The 18,709-nt window shown below is 38.3% G+C and overlaps 1 protein-coding gene across 2 annotated transcripts in view; it reads left to right on the top strand.

The window, feature by feature from the left end:
* Positions 1 to 11,807, top strand: part of ss18 (SS18 subunit of BAF chromatin remodeling complex) — a 28,826-nt gene extending 17,019 nt beyond the window's left edge. The window contains exons 6-10 of one of the 2 annotated variants that reach the window (XM_052127913.1): positions 5,478 to 5,642; positions 7,792 to 7,869; positions 8,422 to 8,544; positions 9,373 to 9,503; positions 11,024 to 11,807. In XM_052127913.1, coding sequence (XP_051983873.1) covers positions 5,478 to 5,642; positions 7,792 to 7,869; positions 8,422 to 8,544; positions 9,373 to 9,503; positions 11,024 to 11,050 — 524 coding nt within the window. In that variant the 3' untranslated portion in view covers positions 11,051 to 11,807. The remainder of the gene's footprint in view (positions 1 to 5,477; positions 5,643 to 7,791; positions 7,870 to 8,421; positions 8,545 to 9,372; positions 9,504 to 11,023) is intronic. The other variant, XM_052127915.1, reaches the window with a different exon arrangement.
* The last annotated feature ends 6,902 nt before the right edge of the window (positions 11,808 to 18,709 follow it).

Below are 18,709 nucleotides of genomic sequence, written 5' to 3'. Positions count from 1 at the left end.
ATCCGCTGAGGGAGACGGGCCCTGATCAATTCTGGCCAAATTTTTGACATAATCCAAGAAAGACCTCGTGTTACACAAGGCGAGAAATAAAGGTAAGCTTTCTTGGAAGAACAAAACATTTTCTTGTTCCTAGAATGTTCGAATTCACGTTCGAGAAACGTGATCGATTCAAGGAATGCAAAACTCTTACATCAACAGAAGTTCGCTTTTGCACTGATGTTCCTGGCCAAATTGAGAATAAATGCTAAGATTGGCTGTAAAACAGTCACATGCCCGCTGCAAGCATTGTCCTTCATAAAGTCAATGGAGTAAGTCATCTTGCACACTCACGTTGCAGACAATTGGGTCTGACTCACTAAACAGTCACTTGACCATCTGAGGAAACTGGCTGCCTTTTTTGTTTCCAAGAGGGATAAAGGCCGACTGCGGAAGGTGGTGTTACGAGAGAGAGAGAGAGAGACTGTCAGCTGACCGTCATGTGTGTTTGTGTCTTAAGTTTTTCATTAAACTATTATTTATATTGTCAAGGCGGTTCTCACCTCCTTGCCCATTTATATTCCCTTTACAATGGGGTGTACGGGCTCAAGTAAGTGCAGGGGAGTCATTACTCTAAGTAAGCATCTACAATTCAAATGTCCCAAACAGATTAAAGATAAATTAGGAAGAGTCATTATTGTTTTAGCAGAAATGCAGAGGCAAAGGTTGATTTTAGCTAATATTTACGCACCTAATGCTGATGATCATGGCTTTTTTTTATAGATCTTGAAGGGATGCTGCAAGCCGCTGGCACCTCTCATGATATATAATAATATATCATTATTAAGGAGACTTAAATCTTTTGATGGACTCAATCCTTAATCATAGAGAAGCAAAAGTGTGTAAGCCCCTTAGAGCAACATTGACATTTCACAGGATGTATAAAAATCTTGGTCTTACAGATATTTGAAGACTTTTTAACCCATCTGCTATTTATTCTAGAACAGATTTGTGTGTATGTGTGTATATATATATATATATATATATATATATATATATATATATATCCCTCATTTCATCTGTTATTGATTGCTCAATTGGAAACATTTTAGTTAAGAGATGTTGTCACATTCGTTACCCTCCTCGTGGTCGCCATAATGTGGATGCTGTGGAGAATAGCGGGTACCTTTTGCAGTAACGCGCACAAGCCACATGATAAGATGTGACGTCTCAGATGTGGAGGCAACTGAGATTTGTCCTCAGCCACCTGAATTGAGGCAAGTCACTACGCCATCACGAGAACCTAGAGCGTATTGGGAATTGGGCATGTCAAATTGGGGAGGGAAAAAAAGTTTTGTGGCAGAGCTGAAGCACCGAATGTCATCTGAGGGCCTCAGAGAATTGACCCAATTGAAATACAGATGTAATACTATATTGTTGCGGAAGGTGGAGTTTTGTCTATTCAGGGCAATACAGTCATACTTTGAATTGGGGACAAAGCAGGAAAGTGTTTGGCAAGATATATAAAGCAGAGTCTTTTTCTGCCATTCCCTCAGTGAAATCTGCTGGTGCTAATATATTTACCACTGCCATCGATATTAATAATGCTTTTAAAGAATTAAAGAATGTTGATCTCTATAGTTCCACATCTTCATCTACTGATGAAGATATTAGAAACTTTGTGGAACAATTAGAACTCCTTAAACTGACAATTGAGCAAAACATTTTCTTCATTCTGAGATTACCTTGGAAGAGCTTTGGCGAGGTAATTAAGGCCTTGCCTACAGGCAAAGCTCCAGGGCCAGACGGCTTTACCAAAAATTTTTTTAGATCTTATGCTGCAGAATTGACTCCACTTTTATTAGAAGTTTATATGGATCATTAAAGAATGGAAAGCTCCCACCAACCATGACGCAAGCCTGGATCAGTCTGATTTTTAAAAAGGACTGATTCAAGTGAGTGTGAGAGTTATCGTCCAATTTCCCTGATCCAGCTAGACGTTAAAATAGTGTCAAGAATTCTGACTAATTGATTAAGTAAAGTTATGACTTATGTATACTCTTATACATATAGATCAGGTCGGGTTTATTCTGGGCCGTAGCTTCTCTGATAACATTAGGTGTTTCATCAATATCATGTGGTCAGTGGCGAATGATCAGACTCCAGTCGCAGCTCTCTCACTTGATGCTGAAAAGGTGTTTGATATGGTAGAAAGGGATTATCTGTTTTACAATTTTGGAAATAAACGGGTTCAGGAACACTGTTATTGGATGGATTAAGTTACTTTATAGACACCCGGTATTAGCGGTACAAACAAATGGATTAATTTCAGATTAGTTTACTCTGGACAGGGGCACCTGGCAGGGTTGCCCTCTTTCCCCATTATTGTTCTGTATTGCCCTGGAACCATTAGCAGCCACGATAAGAAAGGAAGATGATTTTCCAGGGGTGGTGGCGGGAGGTATGGCGCATAAGCTTTTACTCTACGCAGATTATGTTTTATTATTCATCTCCTACCCCACTAGATCTATGCCTTGCCTCCACAGAATTATGAATTACTTTTCTAAGTTCTCAGGATACAGAGTCATTTGGTCCAAATCTGAAGCTTTGGCTCTGACAGCGTACTGCCCAGTGACTGCTTTTCAGCCAGGCGTCTTCCAGTGGCCCAAACAGGGTATTAAGTACTTGGACATTTTATTCCCAGCAAATTCATGTGATTTTAGTTGGTTAATTTTGACCCTTAAATAAAAAAAATTTCAAGCGATGTGGGCATGTGGGCTTTATTACATTTATCTATGATTGGGAAAGTTAATTTTATTAAAATAAATTGTATTCCAAAATTGAACTACCAGCTACAATCCCTGTAGATGTCCCCCACTCTTATTTCAAGCAAGTTGATGGCATAGCGAAGTCCTACATTTGGAATGGTAAGCGTCCCAGGTTACTTTTCAATATGTTACACAGGCTGATTGACAAAGGTCGCATTTGCACTCTGTATGAACAAAAGTGTCCAGAGTGTTTAATTCAGACTTTTATTTGAATGTTGCCTCAAGCATATGGCTGAACCCAAAATTATGTGTTCAGTCCCCTCTCTGCTGCTCAGAGTGGATTGTGAGGGAGGTTAATACACTCGGGGACTTATATGAGTGTGGAGTGTTGAGATCTTTTGAAAATTTGGTTCAACGTTTTTTGATTTCCCCCAAAGTTTTATAGGTATTTACTGCTGCGCCACCTGCTTTTATTATTTTTGGGCATTGCACTTAAGAAAAACTTCAGGACCAGGATCAAAAGATCCACATTCACAAATCATGACGGTCCATATGTGACAGTCCAAGTAGGTGATCCAGGCCATTTAAACTGTCAGGAGATTGTTCCTTGAGCTGGATCCGTATGAGTGCGTGGAATGGAAACAATATAAGAGATTTTAAGCTACAGCTGTGGACGGGACACTACGCAAAAATCCCCAAGCAATAATGAAGGCGTAATGGAGTGGAAAAAAGTAATTTAAAACCGCAAGAGAAGAGGTGCTTGCAGTGTTACTCTTTGTACAATATATAAATATGTCTTCGAGGGCTGTCAAAATGGCTGAAAAACTAAATTCAAATTTTTTACTTAAATAATAGTAATATTTGAATTCTAAAGACATTGTTAGAGGGGAAAAAAGTACTGTATTGTCTCCTAAGCCCACAAGAGGACGCAAATAAGCGCAATGAGCAAATATAATCAAATCAAGCATTGCATTTTTTATTTAAATGAAATGTTATGACTTTGTTTAAAGTGCATAAGGTTTTAGACAATCGTTCATGGATAAAATGTAATTTGGTAAATGTGCATGCAAGGAAATTGAGGTAACAAAAGTGCATATAAGAGCATCAGTAATATGAGAGAACATGCTTCAACAGACAGGGTAATGTATTATGTTAACACAAAATGGCAAACTGTTATTCTGAAACTATCCACTCACTCGTACATCTACATATTGTTTGTCAAAAACGGTCAACTTGATCTGCAGCAAGAGCTGAGTGTTTTTGTTGACATTGTTTTCAGCTGATGAAAACACATGCTCAGTCCAAGTCCTCAGTCTGACCGATGTGCCAGTAATATCCTGGACTGTTTTAATAATGCCCCCTCGTCATGACATTCTCGAGAGTACTCTTCGGGATGAGAAGACTGCATGTGTGTTCTCAAGTTAGATGTTGTGGAGTGATATAACAGCGGTTTCTTACACAACTTACAAATGACGTTGGTTTTGTCAACAATCTCGCCTTCGATACTCAAAAAATCGAAGAAGCTCCACACAGCACTTTTAAGATGTTTTGGTGTAAGAAAAATCCTCTCCGAGTCCTCACTCTCTTTTTAAGCATTTTTAAAATTATCAATGCAGCTGTGCCGCAACTAATGGGTTGAACTGGATAGGCTAACAAAAACAAACCGCGTCAGCTACGTCGTTGTCATGTCTCATGCGCCTCCTGATACACCTAAAATTCGAATGCACGGTTTTTGCATTCAAATGTGCATTTCTTTTTTAAATTCAACGAATATTCAATATTAACATTTTTATTTGACAGACCGAAAGTCTTTGTAAAACCTATTTGTTTGCATTAATAGGCTGTTGTTTATTTTATTTTTAGTTAACTAACTGACCATGGTTGATAAATTTAACATGAGTTTTGAGGAGGATGTTTAGGCTATTTACTGTGTTCACTTTGCATCATCTCACATAAAACTTAACATTTAATTTCCTAATCTGTCACGTAGTATTTAATGTCACTACGGCAAAGTAGATATGCTGTACAAATTATGGTTAAAACATCAGGAAGTGATGTCCCCATACACTTAATAATAAGTGTTGGCATTGCTTTGCACTGCGCACGAGCACAAGGTACTTTAGAATACAATTGGAAAAAGTAGTTGGATTTTACAGTGGCAAATATGAATCTTTAAATAGATTATTTCTACACCACCCCTTTCAATGGGATGTCAATTTCATTTGTACCAAGCTAACAGATATTTTTTTCTGGATTGAGGTGTTTACATGAAGGCTTTTCAATCCGATTGAGCTATCCATCAGATTATTAACCGATTATTTGGTTGCGTGTAAACTAAGCTCCTGTCTGAATTCTTTAATATATTAACTAATTTAGTTGCAATTGGTAGAAACCAATGTGTCTATAGATTCACTACAGAAAACACAAGAGCACAAAATAGCAGAGAGATCAAAATTATGTGGGAACACAAAACATTTCAGAAAAGAAATTCACTCCCTGTCCTCTTAGCGGCTCTATAGTTTCAAAGCAATCCTAATTTAGCTTTTTTGTTTTTCTGCTCCGCGTTGTTGTGCTTGGCACTTTCCTGACGCTTTCCCACCTTTCCACAGTTTTTCATGCCCATTTCTTGAGCCTTTTTCAAAGGTGTGGACGACAAGTTCTAAAATCATGGTTTCATAAAGTCCAGTTGCGTGTTTATTTTCTCACTTTGATTTTGTGTTTGTGCTTCATAAGGGCCCATAATGCACCAGCAAGCTCCACCTCAACAGTACAACATGCCTCCTGCAAGCGGCGGTGGGCAGCATTACCAGGGTCAGCAGAACCCCATGGGCATGATGGGTCAGGGCAATCATGTGATGGGCCAGAGACCAATGCCGCCCTACAGACCACCACATCAAGGTACGTTAGCAGTCGTTGTGTCTGTCATAGTGTCTGCTTTGTGCTGTCTTTTTTATTTTGTTCATATGCTGCTTTAGGTTTGAAAATCATATGAGGTCTTTTTTAGTCAGTTCTCAGGCCTGTACCATGAAGCTAGTTGAACAAACTCTGTTTTTCAGCTCAAAAGCCATCCTGTAACCTTAACAGATCCAGTCCGGTTAAATAGCACCACGATGCTCAATACAAGCCTTCTATGCCATTCCTGAGTTTAATTGTATTTTGCAAGACCATGGACATGATGAGTAATGAGTCGTGGTGCGATTTGCTGCTGAAGACAGAAAATTGTAAACACATTTACATAGCATAATAGATACCTGTGAAATTGTGAAGAATGTAAACATGTATAAAGTACAAGGGATCACTGTAAAATTATGAAGAATTTAAAGACATTTGCACTACAAGAAGAAACCACTCTATTGCTGTGAGACCTCGAGAGGACTGCTGTAAAAAATATGGACTTTCAAATACAAATAGCTGATCAATGCGAAAGTAAAATATAGGTCCACAAGAAGAACTTGCAAGCTTATTGATTTAACTGATTTAAATCTTTGTTTAAAATATAAAATCTTGATATAATGTTATATTATAAAAAATATACTATTATGTAATTAAAATGTGAACACTTGGAATATTAGAGGAAATTATGCAGAAATAACATTTAGCTCTTTTTTTCTTTCTTGCGGCATGATATAAAGACATATTTGGTGCACCAATGTTTAACTTCAAGTGAAGTACTGTAGGATCAGGGGATGGGCACGAGTACTCAAAGGTGACCTTAATTATCAATTTGAAATCTAGTGACAACTATACACAAATGTGTCAAAGAGGGGCCTTATTTTTAACATTGAGATTTATTACGTTGAGATTTTCAGCGATACCTTGATTGTCAACAGACGTCTCCTAGCAACCAAAGTGATAAATGCTGCTGCAATGCTAACGTTTGTTGTATGGGTTTAGGATAAACGAAAGAGTGTATAAGGGCATTTATTTTACAACTAGTTTGTTTGAGCACTCCGAGCAGTATAACGTGTATATGTGAACAACACAAATGATCTCAGACCCCCTTAAAAGGACCCAAAAGCCAACATCAGGAGGTGGTCTGAGTATGGTTCATTTGTGGGTCCTTTTGTGGTTTGATTTGATTTGTGCGATGTGAAAACGGGAGAGGTACCAGTCCGCTTTGCATTTCGTTATGACATAAGTTCCTTGAGGCTTACCATACAAAGTTGTATTACATAATCGCCTGTCTGCGATTTATTTGATCTGTGTTATTATTAATTTACTGCCTAAAAAAGGACATTTTAAGCAAATAGAGAAACACCATGATTTCCATGATGCATTTTTTGGGTCATTTTCTGTTCTTGTCATATATATGAGCACTTCAAATTAACTGTGGACCAGCCGCACTCATAGCAGAGCAGCGCATAAAGATAAACCGATTTGAAACGCCCTGATGCGGCACTGTTTGCAGAGGTTCACGCCAAAGTCCATTTGAAATACAAGCAAGGATTTTTGATAGTTTCACTTTAATTGAAAGTTTGTGTTATGTTCTTTTTTTATACATGCAGGAGGAGGCGCTTCCCCCATTTCTTTGGAGATGATAAAGAAACATATTTTGTATTTCACAGAGAATCTCAAATGTTTTCCTTCATGCAAAATAAGGGCTTGTGGGTTTTGTCGGAGAGCCTTAACCTAACGAGTGAAAGTGAAGAATGTAGGACTGAAAGATTACCAAAATGCCCATCCCTAGTTAGGTTAGGTTAAGGTATAGGGATAGGTGGATTTTTATTTTTTATTATTTCTGTGAAGTACACTTTGAATTAGGTAATGGAGTAATTTTATTGCATCATATATCTGTCAAATTGCTCACAGCTGATATATTCAGTGTCTGTTTGTGATCTGTTACCCAGAACAAAACTTGCTCAAGAGGAGCCCATCTGAGGGTTGCAAGTTAATATGGCTTTGAATTCTGGTAAAAACTGATCCACCTTTTGTGATTCCAAAATCCCAGCTTTGGCTCACACTTAGCTAAAACTTACCTGGCTAGACACCTAAACCGGCTTCGTGGTACAGGCCCCAGGTTTGTCTAAAGCCGTGTGTATGTTTTTAGGACCACCTCAGCAGTACCCCGGTCAGGATGAATACTATGCAGAACAATACAGTCATGGAGGACAGGGGGCACCAGAGGGTACGAAATCATTCCCTTGTCTCAATATCTAAGAGATGAGCGCTTGATAACCATAAGTGTAAAACATACAGCTTCTCAAGTACTTGCAGAGAAACCTAGCATTAAAGCTAAGGCTTTAACAGCAATTCTTGCATTTAATAGTGTGTTCTTGAATTTACATTTAGAAAGGGGAGACAAGCTTTAGAGAAACTCACTGAAGTCTGTATAGCTGAGTTTACTGCTACAGAAGCTTTTGTCAGCTGTGCAGTATAATGGAGGAAGTGTGATTGCATCAGCTTGACATGATCAATCAAATTCAAGTGGTACAAGGAAATTCTCCACCAGAATGTCACAACTCTATGACAGCATTAGTGTTGCATTATGCCAGTGATGTGTTGAAGAATAGTCTTTCCAGCCTAAATCTTGTGCAGGAGGACATCAGTATCGTCCATAACACAAAACATGTCAGCTGGAGTTTGTGCAGCCACATTCAATACATTTTACTTAGCAGGTAGTTTTCATGGAAGTTTCATGGCTCGCTCTGCTCAATGAATGTTTGTGGTGTTTCCGTAGGAAACGCTCAGTATGGTCAGCAGCAGGAGGCATATCAGCAGGGTCCAGCGCAGCAGCAGGGTTACCCACAACAGCAGCAGTACCCCACACAGCAGGGTTATCCTGGACAACCGCAGGGATACGGTATGAATTAGATCACTTTCACAGATTAATGTATGAAAACATCATGTGAATTCTAGATGTGAACTCTTCTAACCATGCTGAGTATTTCTTTGAGAGTTCAGATTTTAATCATGTACACTCTGGCTGGCTGATCAGAGCATCAGAGTGTTTTAGCAGGTGAACACTGGAGCAAAATCACTTTGTTGTGGAAAATCTGTTTTAATATTTATTGAAGCAAACAGAGATTTTATGATTTGTTTTTGGTTTCTAAACGAGACACTGTAACATTCAAGCACTGTTAGTTTTGCAAATTGGGGTTAACATTGCTAATGCAAGACTTAATAACCCAGGATTAAAAGCTGTGTAAACCATACGTGCCTTTTGTATATGGTGCATTTTGTCATTTTTAATTAAAATACGTAATTGACGTGCATTTGCCCATTTGAGGGGAAGGGGCTATGTAGGGACTTTCTGTTAGTCTATAAATCCATGTAAACATTTTGATAAATGTCAGTGATATGTGAAGACGTACAACAAACTCTTTCACTTGAGGCCAATCACGCTTCTAAACGCAGGAAAAAGGAAATGTTTACCCTTGCTGTGTAGGTTAGAAAACTGATTCATCAAGAGTAAATCGTAATCAGCCACTTTCTTCACTGAATATCAAACGTTTGAGCTGAACATATAAATAGCTTTGTGATCTGTTTATTGAATTTTATATGTGTGTGGAGGAAGAGTAAGATCATTGATTAATCTACTTGAGTCCAATAACTAAGGATAATAAATACTGATGTGAATTTTGATTAATTGAGGATGATTTATTACAGTGTTGTGAATGTGAAATAACAGGTTCATCTCAGGGTGCTCAAGGTCAGTACCCAAACTACCCCCAGAATCAAGGGCAGCAGTATTCAGCCTACAGACCACCACAGCCCGGACCACCACAGGGACAGCCACAGCGCCCCTATGCATTTGACCAGGTGAAAACAAATTTCACTCACTAAACATGAACTGACACGGTGGCACTTAAAGCAACATGATGATCAATTAATCTAGAGTTTATTCATGGGCCTTACAAAGTGAATTCAAGTTACACAACAAATTTTTTGAGGAATAAATCATTTTCTTTTACTGAGAGTTGGCATATAATCGCTAGTATTGTCTATTTTAATAAGAATCAGTAATGGAGACCAATGTAACTAATTTAGTAACTAAATTACTTCTACCCTTTTAAATAAGCTTCAGTATGACTGAGCTATGTGACCTGATAAAGGGATAGTTCACCCAAAAATGAAAATACACTCATTATTTTCTCACCCTCATGATATCCCAGGTGTGTATGATTGATTTGATGAAAAATAGCTTAGTGTAGGCCCTTAAAATGCAATTGAATGGAGGTTTCTCTTTTGAAGCTCCACATATCACAGACAGTCAGCAAAAACGTCATCCATATGACTCCAGCTGTTAAATGTATGTCTTCTAAAGTGATACGATCGCTTTTGGTGTGAAAAAGAGACATTTTTAAGTCCTTTTTTTAGCTTCCAGTCAGCAGCTGTATGCGCGTGTGACGTAATCGCATTGACATTTGAAACGCGCAAGAACTGACAGCTGGAAGAGCAGCGCTGTTTACATGTGAGGAGGAACGCTGTACAGTAGCTTGGTTTGTTTTGGTTTAGATCTGGATTTATGTTTCTTTACTCACAATGGTGCGTTTGTGTACTTATCGGATCCGAAATCCAAATTACCGACGAAAAGCATCGTCGCTAATTTGGATTTATTTTGGATTTGTTACATTTGCACTGTTCGCTTGCAAGATGGTAATATGCACTGAAAACTATTAACATGAAAACTAGATTGCTCCCATTAAAATCAAAGCATAGACTAGTGTAAATAATTGATTGATTGTTTTGTTTACGCCACTTCATTTATAGAACATTTGTGAGAGTACAGAACTCTGTGTGGAGCATCAGTGAGCTTAAACAGTATAAAACTGCAGTGAGTGACAGCTTCTGTCATTATAATGGAAGAGTTTTAATATTGTTGAATTGCTTTACTTTCTTTGCACAATTTATTGAAAACATTTATTACAGCTTACTTTGTCATGCTCCTAATTAGAGTTTAAAGTAACCGTAGCAAATAAGAATAGATTTTGAAAAAAAAGGGTGAATGTCTCAGTCAAAAAGCCACCTCAAAAGTGTGTAACAGCTATGTTTCAGGAGGGAGTAGTCCTTCACAATCTACTGCATGCTCCCATTCACCTCTTAATTTTGGTATGGAGCACCCATTTTTCAGCATCCAGTCAATTACGCATGGATAAAATGTCAAAGTCTTTTTAAATGTATTGTTTGACTCTGAAATACATCCCATTACGTTAGAACAATGGGTCACAATTGCTGTTTCATGTTGACAAAGTACTTCAGATGCCTTAAACTAGTGAGCACATTTCAAATGTTGGAACATGAAAAACAGGTTATTGACTTTTGTGTCTCTTTCCTCACAGGGTCAGTATGGAAACTACCAGCAGTAAATTCAGAGTGCTTGACATCCAGTCGGAGTGTGTCCTGTAATTTGCTGTGTGTGACCTAAAGGGCTTGTGCTCTCTTTTAAACTCCCTGTACATCACCTGTGAAGAGCGGAAACTTCCCCGCTCATGCAGACTGAACTCTAAATGTGGCCACAAACTCTCAATAGTGATTGGCTTGATTCTCAGCACAGATGGTCTAAATGTGAATTGTCACTTTACAGCATTAGGAAAGTAAAACAGAATTTCCTGTCAACATTTATCAGCATCTTTGAGTTTCATAGAGACGCCATCTCATAGCAGCAATGCCTTAAATGATACAGCTGCATTATTTACAGAAAATAACACAGCAATGCTCATAACCTGCAGAATGTGTTTTGTTTCTCTAATAAAGTTCATCATGTGATTTCCAAGCCCCTTCTGCCAATATCATAGATGCAATAATGCTGGAGGCATTTTTTTTTACATTTCAGGTTCAAAACCATGCTATGATGTATAAAAGTATTTTATGCTTTATGAAATAGAGCTCAGGCTGAGTCCAGGTGTTGTCCAGTGCTTAATGACTGTATTTGTTTTTTTTTTTTTTTTTTGAGGCTGGGAAGTTCCATTGAAACCATCTGGTACTGTAATGAATTTTATGTCAATCATGAAAATACTGCTTTGTGTGAAATGTGACCATTATATATAGAAATAATCCTTGAAAGTGAAGTCTCATTGAAATTGTCCAATATGGTATCCATGGATAGCTTTTAATAAAATCATGTCTTTTTGCAATTTTGTTGCCTTTGACTTTTTCATAAAAATATACTGGCAAAAACAACTGTGCCAACATGCATTTAATAAGACATTTAACGCATTAAACTCTGATGCATTTTTGGCAACTTTAAAGCTCACCATTCACACACACACTGCGAACTAACTAGAAAAAAGATTTTCTTCTCACATTCCATCACAATATACAGATCTAAAATGTAGGTGGCGCTCGAGCGTATTTTAGCCCTCACAGATTTGCTGGCCCATAGACCTTATTCACGCTAGCACCATCTTTGATTTTTAATGGGAATGACAAAGGAGCTGTGAGGGTTAGGCTTACAATCTCTATAGGTCACATCTGATTTTCAACAACTCGTGTTGTCTGGAGTTTTTTGTATACTGGATGTTCTTGATCAGATATTTTATCAATGTATTGTCCGCAGAACGATCCAAAAACACTTTAAACTGCAGTACAGCCCATTGAAGAGACTGTAAGTCTATCTGTCACAGCCTTGTGACAGCAAAGATGGCTCTAGCGTTAATAAGGTCTATGGACCAGTAAATCTGTGAGGGCTAAAATACGTAAGTGCACCACCTACATTTCAGATCAAACATTCAGTTTAACATATTTTGTGTTTTATGGAAGAAAGGCCATCATATATATTAGCAATAAATTACTTACTTTTTTGAATGTATGCACACACAACTGAACTTGGTGTGGCTCACCTGCTATCACACTCTACCTTTGCTCTACATCACTGAATGAATAGGTGAAATACGCATAGCCTTTGAAGCTACAATTACATTGATATTTGCATGTTATTTGTTATAGAAAATGTTTTCTGTTATGTTTGGATGACAAAAACTATACTAGGCTTTTTTTAACATCTTTGACAGCATAGAGGTCCCTTGGTATTTGGAAGCTCTATGCAACTTGCATAGTTTTAGTATAGGGAGGACCGGCACTGCCGGTATGTCTCCACATTTCTCCCTACCTATCTTATGTAGACCACCTTCCACTTTTCCTCTCTTTTCCTGAATAAGGGAATGAGGCACTGCGTAGCTTTGCCACACTACTGTTTTTCTTGCTGCCAATGGTCGTGTTCTCTTCCCTTCGGTAGGTAATCTAATTAAAATGGCGCTGTGCCATCTGCCTATGAACTGGCTTGATTCTATAAAGGCTTTAGTAATAGTCTCTGCTGACAGAGTTTCCATAGTGTCAGCTGCAGTGTCTTATTCCCTTATTCAGGGAACAGGATTTTTATACATACCATATTGGTTATGGTTCCCTGAATGGAGGGAAGTAGCTCGGTCAGTTTCAGTAATTGACAGTATGGGAACTCCTCCCAGGAGTGACGGTCTCTAAAGCCAAATGGAATCATGCCAACTTTATTGGCAGATGGCGCTTGGTGCACCGCACAATATGTGTGTCATCGCAAGCGTTTAAATCAGAAAGCAGCACCATTTCATCAGGATTTTTTGACTGAAGAGGATCTCTCGGTCCCTGAAAGGCATAGTTCACTAAATAATTCTCATAATTTACTCACACAAATGCCATCCCAGATGTGTATGATTTTCATTCTCCTGCTGAACAAAAATGTTGAAGCTTCAACATGCACATAAAGGCAGCATAAAAGTAACACCAGTGGTTAAATATCTTCAGAAGCGATATAATAAATGTGATTGAGAAACAAATCATTATTTTTGTACTTTTTTACTGTCAGTCTCCACTTTCATTCTTCTTTTTTTTTTGTTTTTGGCATTCTTCATGCATTACTCCATCTACTGGGCAGGGAAAAGAATTTAAAGTAAAAAGGAACTTAAATATTGATATATTTATATATATACCTGTCATTTCATGTCAAGTCATTTAAAACAATTTTTTTTTGCACTTTTCACAACACACATTGTCTCAAAGTGATGTGTGTCTATAAAAAGTAAGGTCTGTAATATCAAGTCTTTATTGTGCATTTTGATAAAAATTATTGTAGATTATGCTTATAAAGACCCCCAGTGAGCAAGCCAAAGATGACTGTGGCTAAACAGCATGAATAGAATGCCAATAATAGTTATAAACAGTATGTCTAGTACAAGCCATGGTTTAAATTAGTACACTGAGTAGCCATTGGTGGCCAGTGTTTAAACAAAAGATTTATGAAAACATTTTAAGATTAATGAGTAAAGTCCATGCTGAATTAACTGTGGAAGTGCACATAGAAGCACTGTAATTTGTTATATGGTTGATAAAGGCTTTAGTTGGCATTCATTTATTGTCTATGCATCCCATTTTAAGAGAGTGTAGTCCATCCTATGACCAAGATGATGCAGGCAGAGGTCAATGAGGTTCTTCGCAGTCTGGCTGGAGGCTTGTGGCAATTCATTCCAGTGAAGTCTATCCTGAGTCTGAGGTTTAGGCAGTGGCCAGTGAAGGACTCCTATGTCTTATGGTTGGTGTTGGCAGCAGTCCATCTACTGTGAAGTCCATTGTAGTAGACTGATGTGATGTCTTGCTGGCATATGCTGCAGTTAGTAGTCATCACTCAGCAACACATAGCCGGGGGATTTGTACAATAGGTAGGAGCTGGATCTGGCAGGCTCTGGTATCCTCGGGGTATGTATACTGAGGTTGAGAGGGAAACAAATAGAACAATATTAGCATAGATGCCATTCCCTTTAAAGCAGAGTGATATAATATGAGAAGTGTTTCTGGTTTTGGCAGACCTGACTAATGCAGCGTATCTATGGGTTGAGAGATAAATAAAATCTCTCAAAGTGTCTTTCAGAGTCCCAAACAAAGCTAGGAAGAGTATTTCCAAGTTTGTTGATTTTGATTTTCTAGGTATTATTAACAGGCCGGAATTTTGCGATTGGAGTGAATGTGATGGATTATAGCTTGGTAGAAGGTCACTTATGTACTGAGAAGCTAAACTATTCAAAGATTTTTAAATAATTAACAGAATTTTAAAATGAATATGAAACTTAACAGGTAGCCAGTGTAGTGACAATAAAATTTGGCTAAGATCAGATTTCTTGCTTCTAGTTACCCTACCTGCTGCACATTTAACCAATTGAAGATTATTTATTGAACCTGCAGGACATTCTCCCAGTAATGCATTACAATAAACTAGACTTGATGTCATGAATACATATGAATATCACTTCTGAAGACATAGATTTAACAACTATGGTCTTATGGATTACATTTATGCTGCCTTTTTGTACCCAATCATTTACATAGTGAGAACCAACTGAGCTGAAATATTCTTCTAAAAATCTTTGTGTACAGCAGAAAAAGTAAGTCATACTGGGATGATGGTCTCCTGCAGTGGCATCGTCACGTGCCCTTTATATCAGATTGCACCAGCGATAATTAGTTAGATGTTGCATGAAACTCTGGTCATGTTGGCTATTGCATTTTAGTTTATCTGATATGTTTATATGTTTATACAGTTAGGCATCTAAGTGGAGATGCTGTGGTGTATATTTAGAATAGGTGCACACTAGGGTGTAGATTTGGCTTGAACATTGGGGCGGTTACAACATGTGTGTGGGGGGGTGCACATATACATAGATATCACACTATGTTCCATCAATACTCCCATTTGTAATTAACAATCTGTATTAATTTGACCTTTTATTGACATAGTTCATTCTTCAGTTGCTGTTATCCTCTCTGTTTACATCATCGTGTAATTGGTGTGGTGGTGGCATAGTGGGCAAAAGCACTGAACTGGTAAGCAGATTGTCGGTTGTCGGTTCGATCCCCACAGTCACCACCATTGTGTCCTTGAGCAAGTCACTTAACTCCAGGTTGCTCTGGGGGGGATTGTCCCTGTAATAAGGGCACTGTAAGTCGCTTTGGATAAAAGCATCTGCCAAATGCATAAATGTAAATATAAATCATGTTGTCTGCCAAGTTTCTGTCATTCCAGCGCTCTCTTTTACTTTGGGGTGGGCAGCATGTTTCCCCAGGGAGCTGCGAACACCCATAGGGGCTTGCATTTAAAGAGCCGGGCAAGGCCATCTCATTCCTGTTAATCTAAATTATTAAGGAAAAAAGTTCATATCGTTATTGAGTTTCATATCAAATCATATTCTAAATATTCAGTAATAGCCCAAAATGTTAAATATACAGTATAATATATATATATATATATATATATATATATATATATATATATATATTATTATATCTAATATAAATAAACATCAACTTTGTAGAAAAGGCATTCGACAGTATCCACAGAGACGTATGGCTTATGGGTTCCCACAGCAGCTGGTCACCCTCATCAGGAGATTCTATGCCAACTTCACATGTAAGGTGGGAAATAGCGACCGTCAAGACTGGGGTAAGACAAGGGTGCATAATGTCAGCACTGCTTTTCAACTTGGCTATTGACTGGGTTATGAAACAAACAAGGTTTAAGATCCCTTCTCAACACTGGAAGATCTGGATTTTGCAGATGACCTAGCACTGCAGTCTCATCCAGCATCAGCATGAGAAAACATCTTGACTCACCAAATTCTCACAACAGACAGGACTAAAGATCAAATAAAAAAAGATGGAGATGATGACATTGAACATCCCAAATCCCTCATCGAATCAACTTGATGGAAAAGACCTACCCACAACTGAAGAATTCACTTACCTCAGCAGCGTTGTTAGAAACAATGGAGGAGCAGGCAGTGACACCAAGAGCTGCCTCAACAACACTAGAATCGCATTCCAAAGGCTGAACTACAAATGTATGTCCACACAATATAGCCCCAAAACTAAGATTAGAATATACCAGCGCTATGTTCTTTCCACCCTGCTGTCTGGCTCAGAATGCTGGAGAATGACATAGAGTGATTTATCCAAACTGTCAATGTTCCAAAAAAAATGATTCAGAAGAACACTATGCATCTTTTGGCCCAACACCATTAACAACCAATAGCTCATCATTCGATGCAATCAAGAGTGCATGGACACCATAATCACTAGAAGACATTGGAGAAGGATTGGACATGTCTCCAAGAAAGAACAAAGTGACATCTCCAAAACTGGCCTTCACTGGACACCAGAAGGGAAACGCAGTATCTGATGTGGCTTCCAGCTGCATTAACTACTTCAGTGCATCTCCTCCTCATGGACTGCGCTCACTCTCCAATCCAACAGGTCCCAGACATGCTCAATGGGATTGAGATCCGGGCTCTTCGCTAGCCATGGCAGAACACTGACATTCCTCTCTTGCAGGAAATCAAGCACAGAACGAGCAGTATGGCTGGCGGTATTGTCATGCTGGAGGGTCATGTCAGGATGAGCCTGCAGGAAGGGTACCACATGAGGGAAGAGGATGTCTTCCCTGTAACGCACAGCATTGAGATTGCCTGCATTGACAACAAGCTCAAGTCCGATGATGCTTTGACACACCGCCCCAGACCATGACGGACCCTCCACCTCCAAATCGATCCCGCTCCAGAGTACAGGTCTTGGTGTAACGCTCATTCTTTCGATGATAAATGTAAGTCGACAATCACCCCTGGTGAGACAAAACCACAACTCGTCAGTGAAGAGCACTTCTTGCCAGTCCTGTCTGTCCAGCGAAGGTGGGTTTGTGCCCATAGGTGACGTTGTTGCCAGTGATGTCTGGTAAGGACCTGCCTTACAACAGGCCTCCAAGCCCTTAGTCCTGCCTCTCTCAGCCTATTGCGGACAGTTTGAGCACTGATGGAGGGATTGGGCATTCCTGATGTAACTTGGGCAGTTGTTGTTGCCATCTTGTAACTGTCCCGCAGGTGTGATATTCGGATGTACCACTCTGAATATCACACCAATATCACACAAAACATGGTCTGACACTGCGAGGATGATCAGCTGTCCTTCCTGTCTCTCTGTAGTACTGTCTTAGGTGTCTTACAGTACGGAGATTGCAATTTATTGCCCTGGCCATATTTGCAGCATGCCTAAGGCACATTCACGCAGATGAGCAGGGACCCTGGGCATCTTCCTGTAGGTGTTTTTCAGAGTCAGTAGAAAGGTCTCTTTAGTGTCCTAAGTTTTTATAACTGTGACCTTAATTGCCCACTGTCTTTAAGCTGTTAGTGTCTTAACGACCATTCCACAGGTGCATGTTCATTAATTGTAAATGATTCATTGAACAAGCATGGAATTTTTTTTTTAAACCCTTTACAATAAAGATCTGTAAAGTTATTTGGATTTTTACAAAATTATCTTTAAAATACAGTGTTCTGAAAAAGGGATGTTTCTTTTTTTGCTGAGTTTAATATACAGTAAATAGCTCTGGAAAAAATTAAGAGACCACTGCAAAATTATCAGTTTCTCTGGATTTACTATTTATAGGTAAGTGTTTGAGTAAACTACTGACAGCATTTCTCCCAAATTCCAAATAAAAATATTGTCATTTAGAGCATTTATTTGCAGAAAATGACAACTAGTCAAAATAACAAAACAGATGCAGTGTTTTCATACCTTTTTCAAAGAAAACAAATTCATATACATTTTTAAACAACACAATACTAACGTTTTAACTTAGGAAGAGTTCAGAAATCAATATTTGGTGGAATAACCCTAATTTCCAATCACAGCTTTCATGTGTCTTGGAATTCATCATACACTGAAATGGAATGGCTGCCATACATGTTGGAATGCTGATTTAAGAAACATTTCTTTTAATGTTTTACAAAGCTGTATATATAAGAAAAACTTAAGAAAAACAATGTTTTTAATATTTTTAACACCAAATATTATCCTTTCACTTATTGGACATTTATTGAATTTATGAAATAAATGTTTGATTTAATTACCTTGAACAAAACTGAAAATGATAATTTTCAGAGGAAAATTTTGCAGTTCAGTGTCAAACAGGTGTTTATTTAGTATTTTGGGAGAAAATAAAACCAAAGGCGCCT

Source organism: Xyrauchen texanus, chromosome 6, assembly GCF_025860055.1.
Source record: "Xyrauchen texanus isolate HMW12.3.18 chromosome 6, RBS_HiC_50CHRs, whole genome shotgun sequence".
Taxonomy (NCBI): Eukaryota; Metazoa; Chordata; class Actinopteri; order Cypriniformes; family Catostomidae; genus Xyrauchen; species Xyrauchen texanus.
The sequence above is the reverse complement of the archived record's forward strand: the minus strand, read 5'-3'. Positions and strand labels throughout refer to the sequence as shown.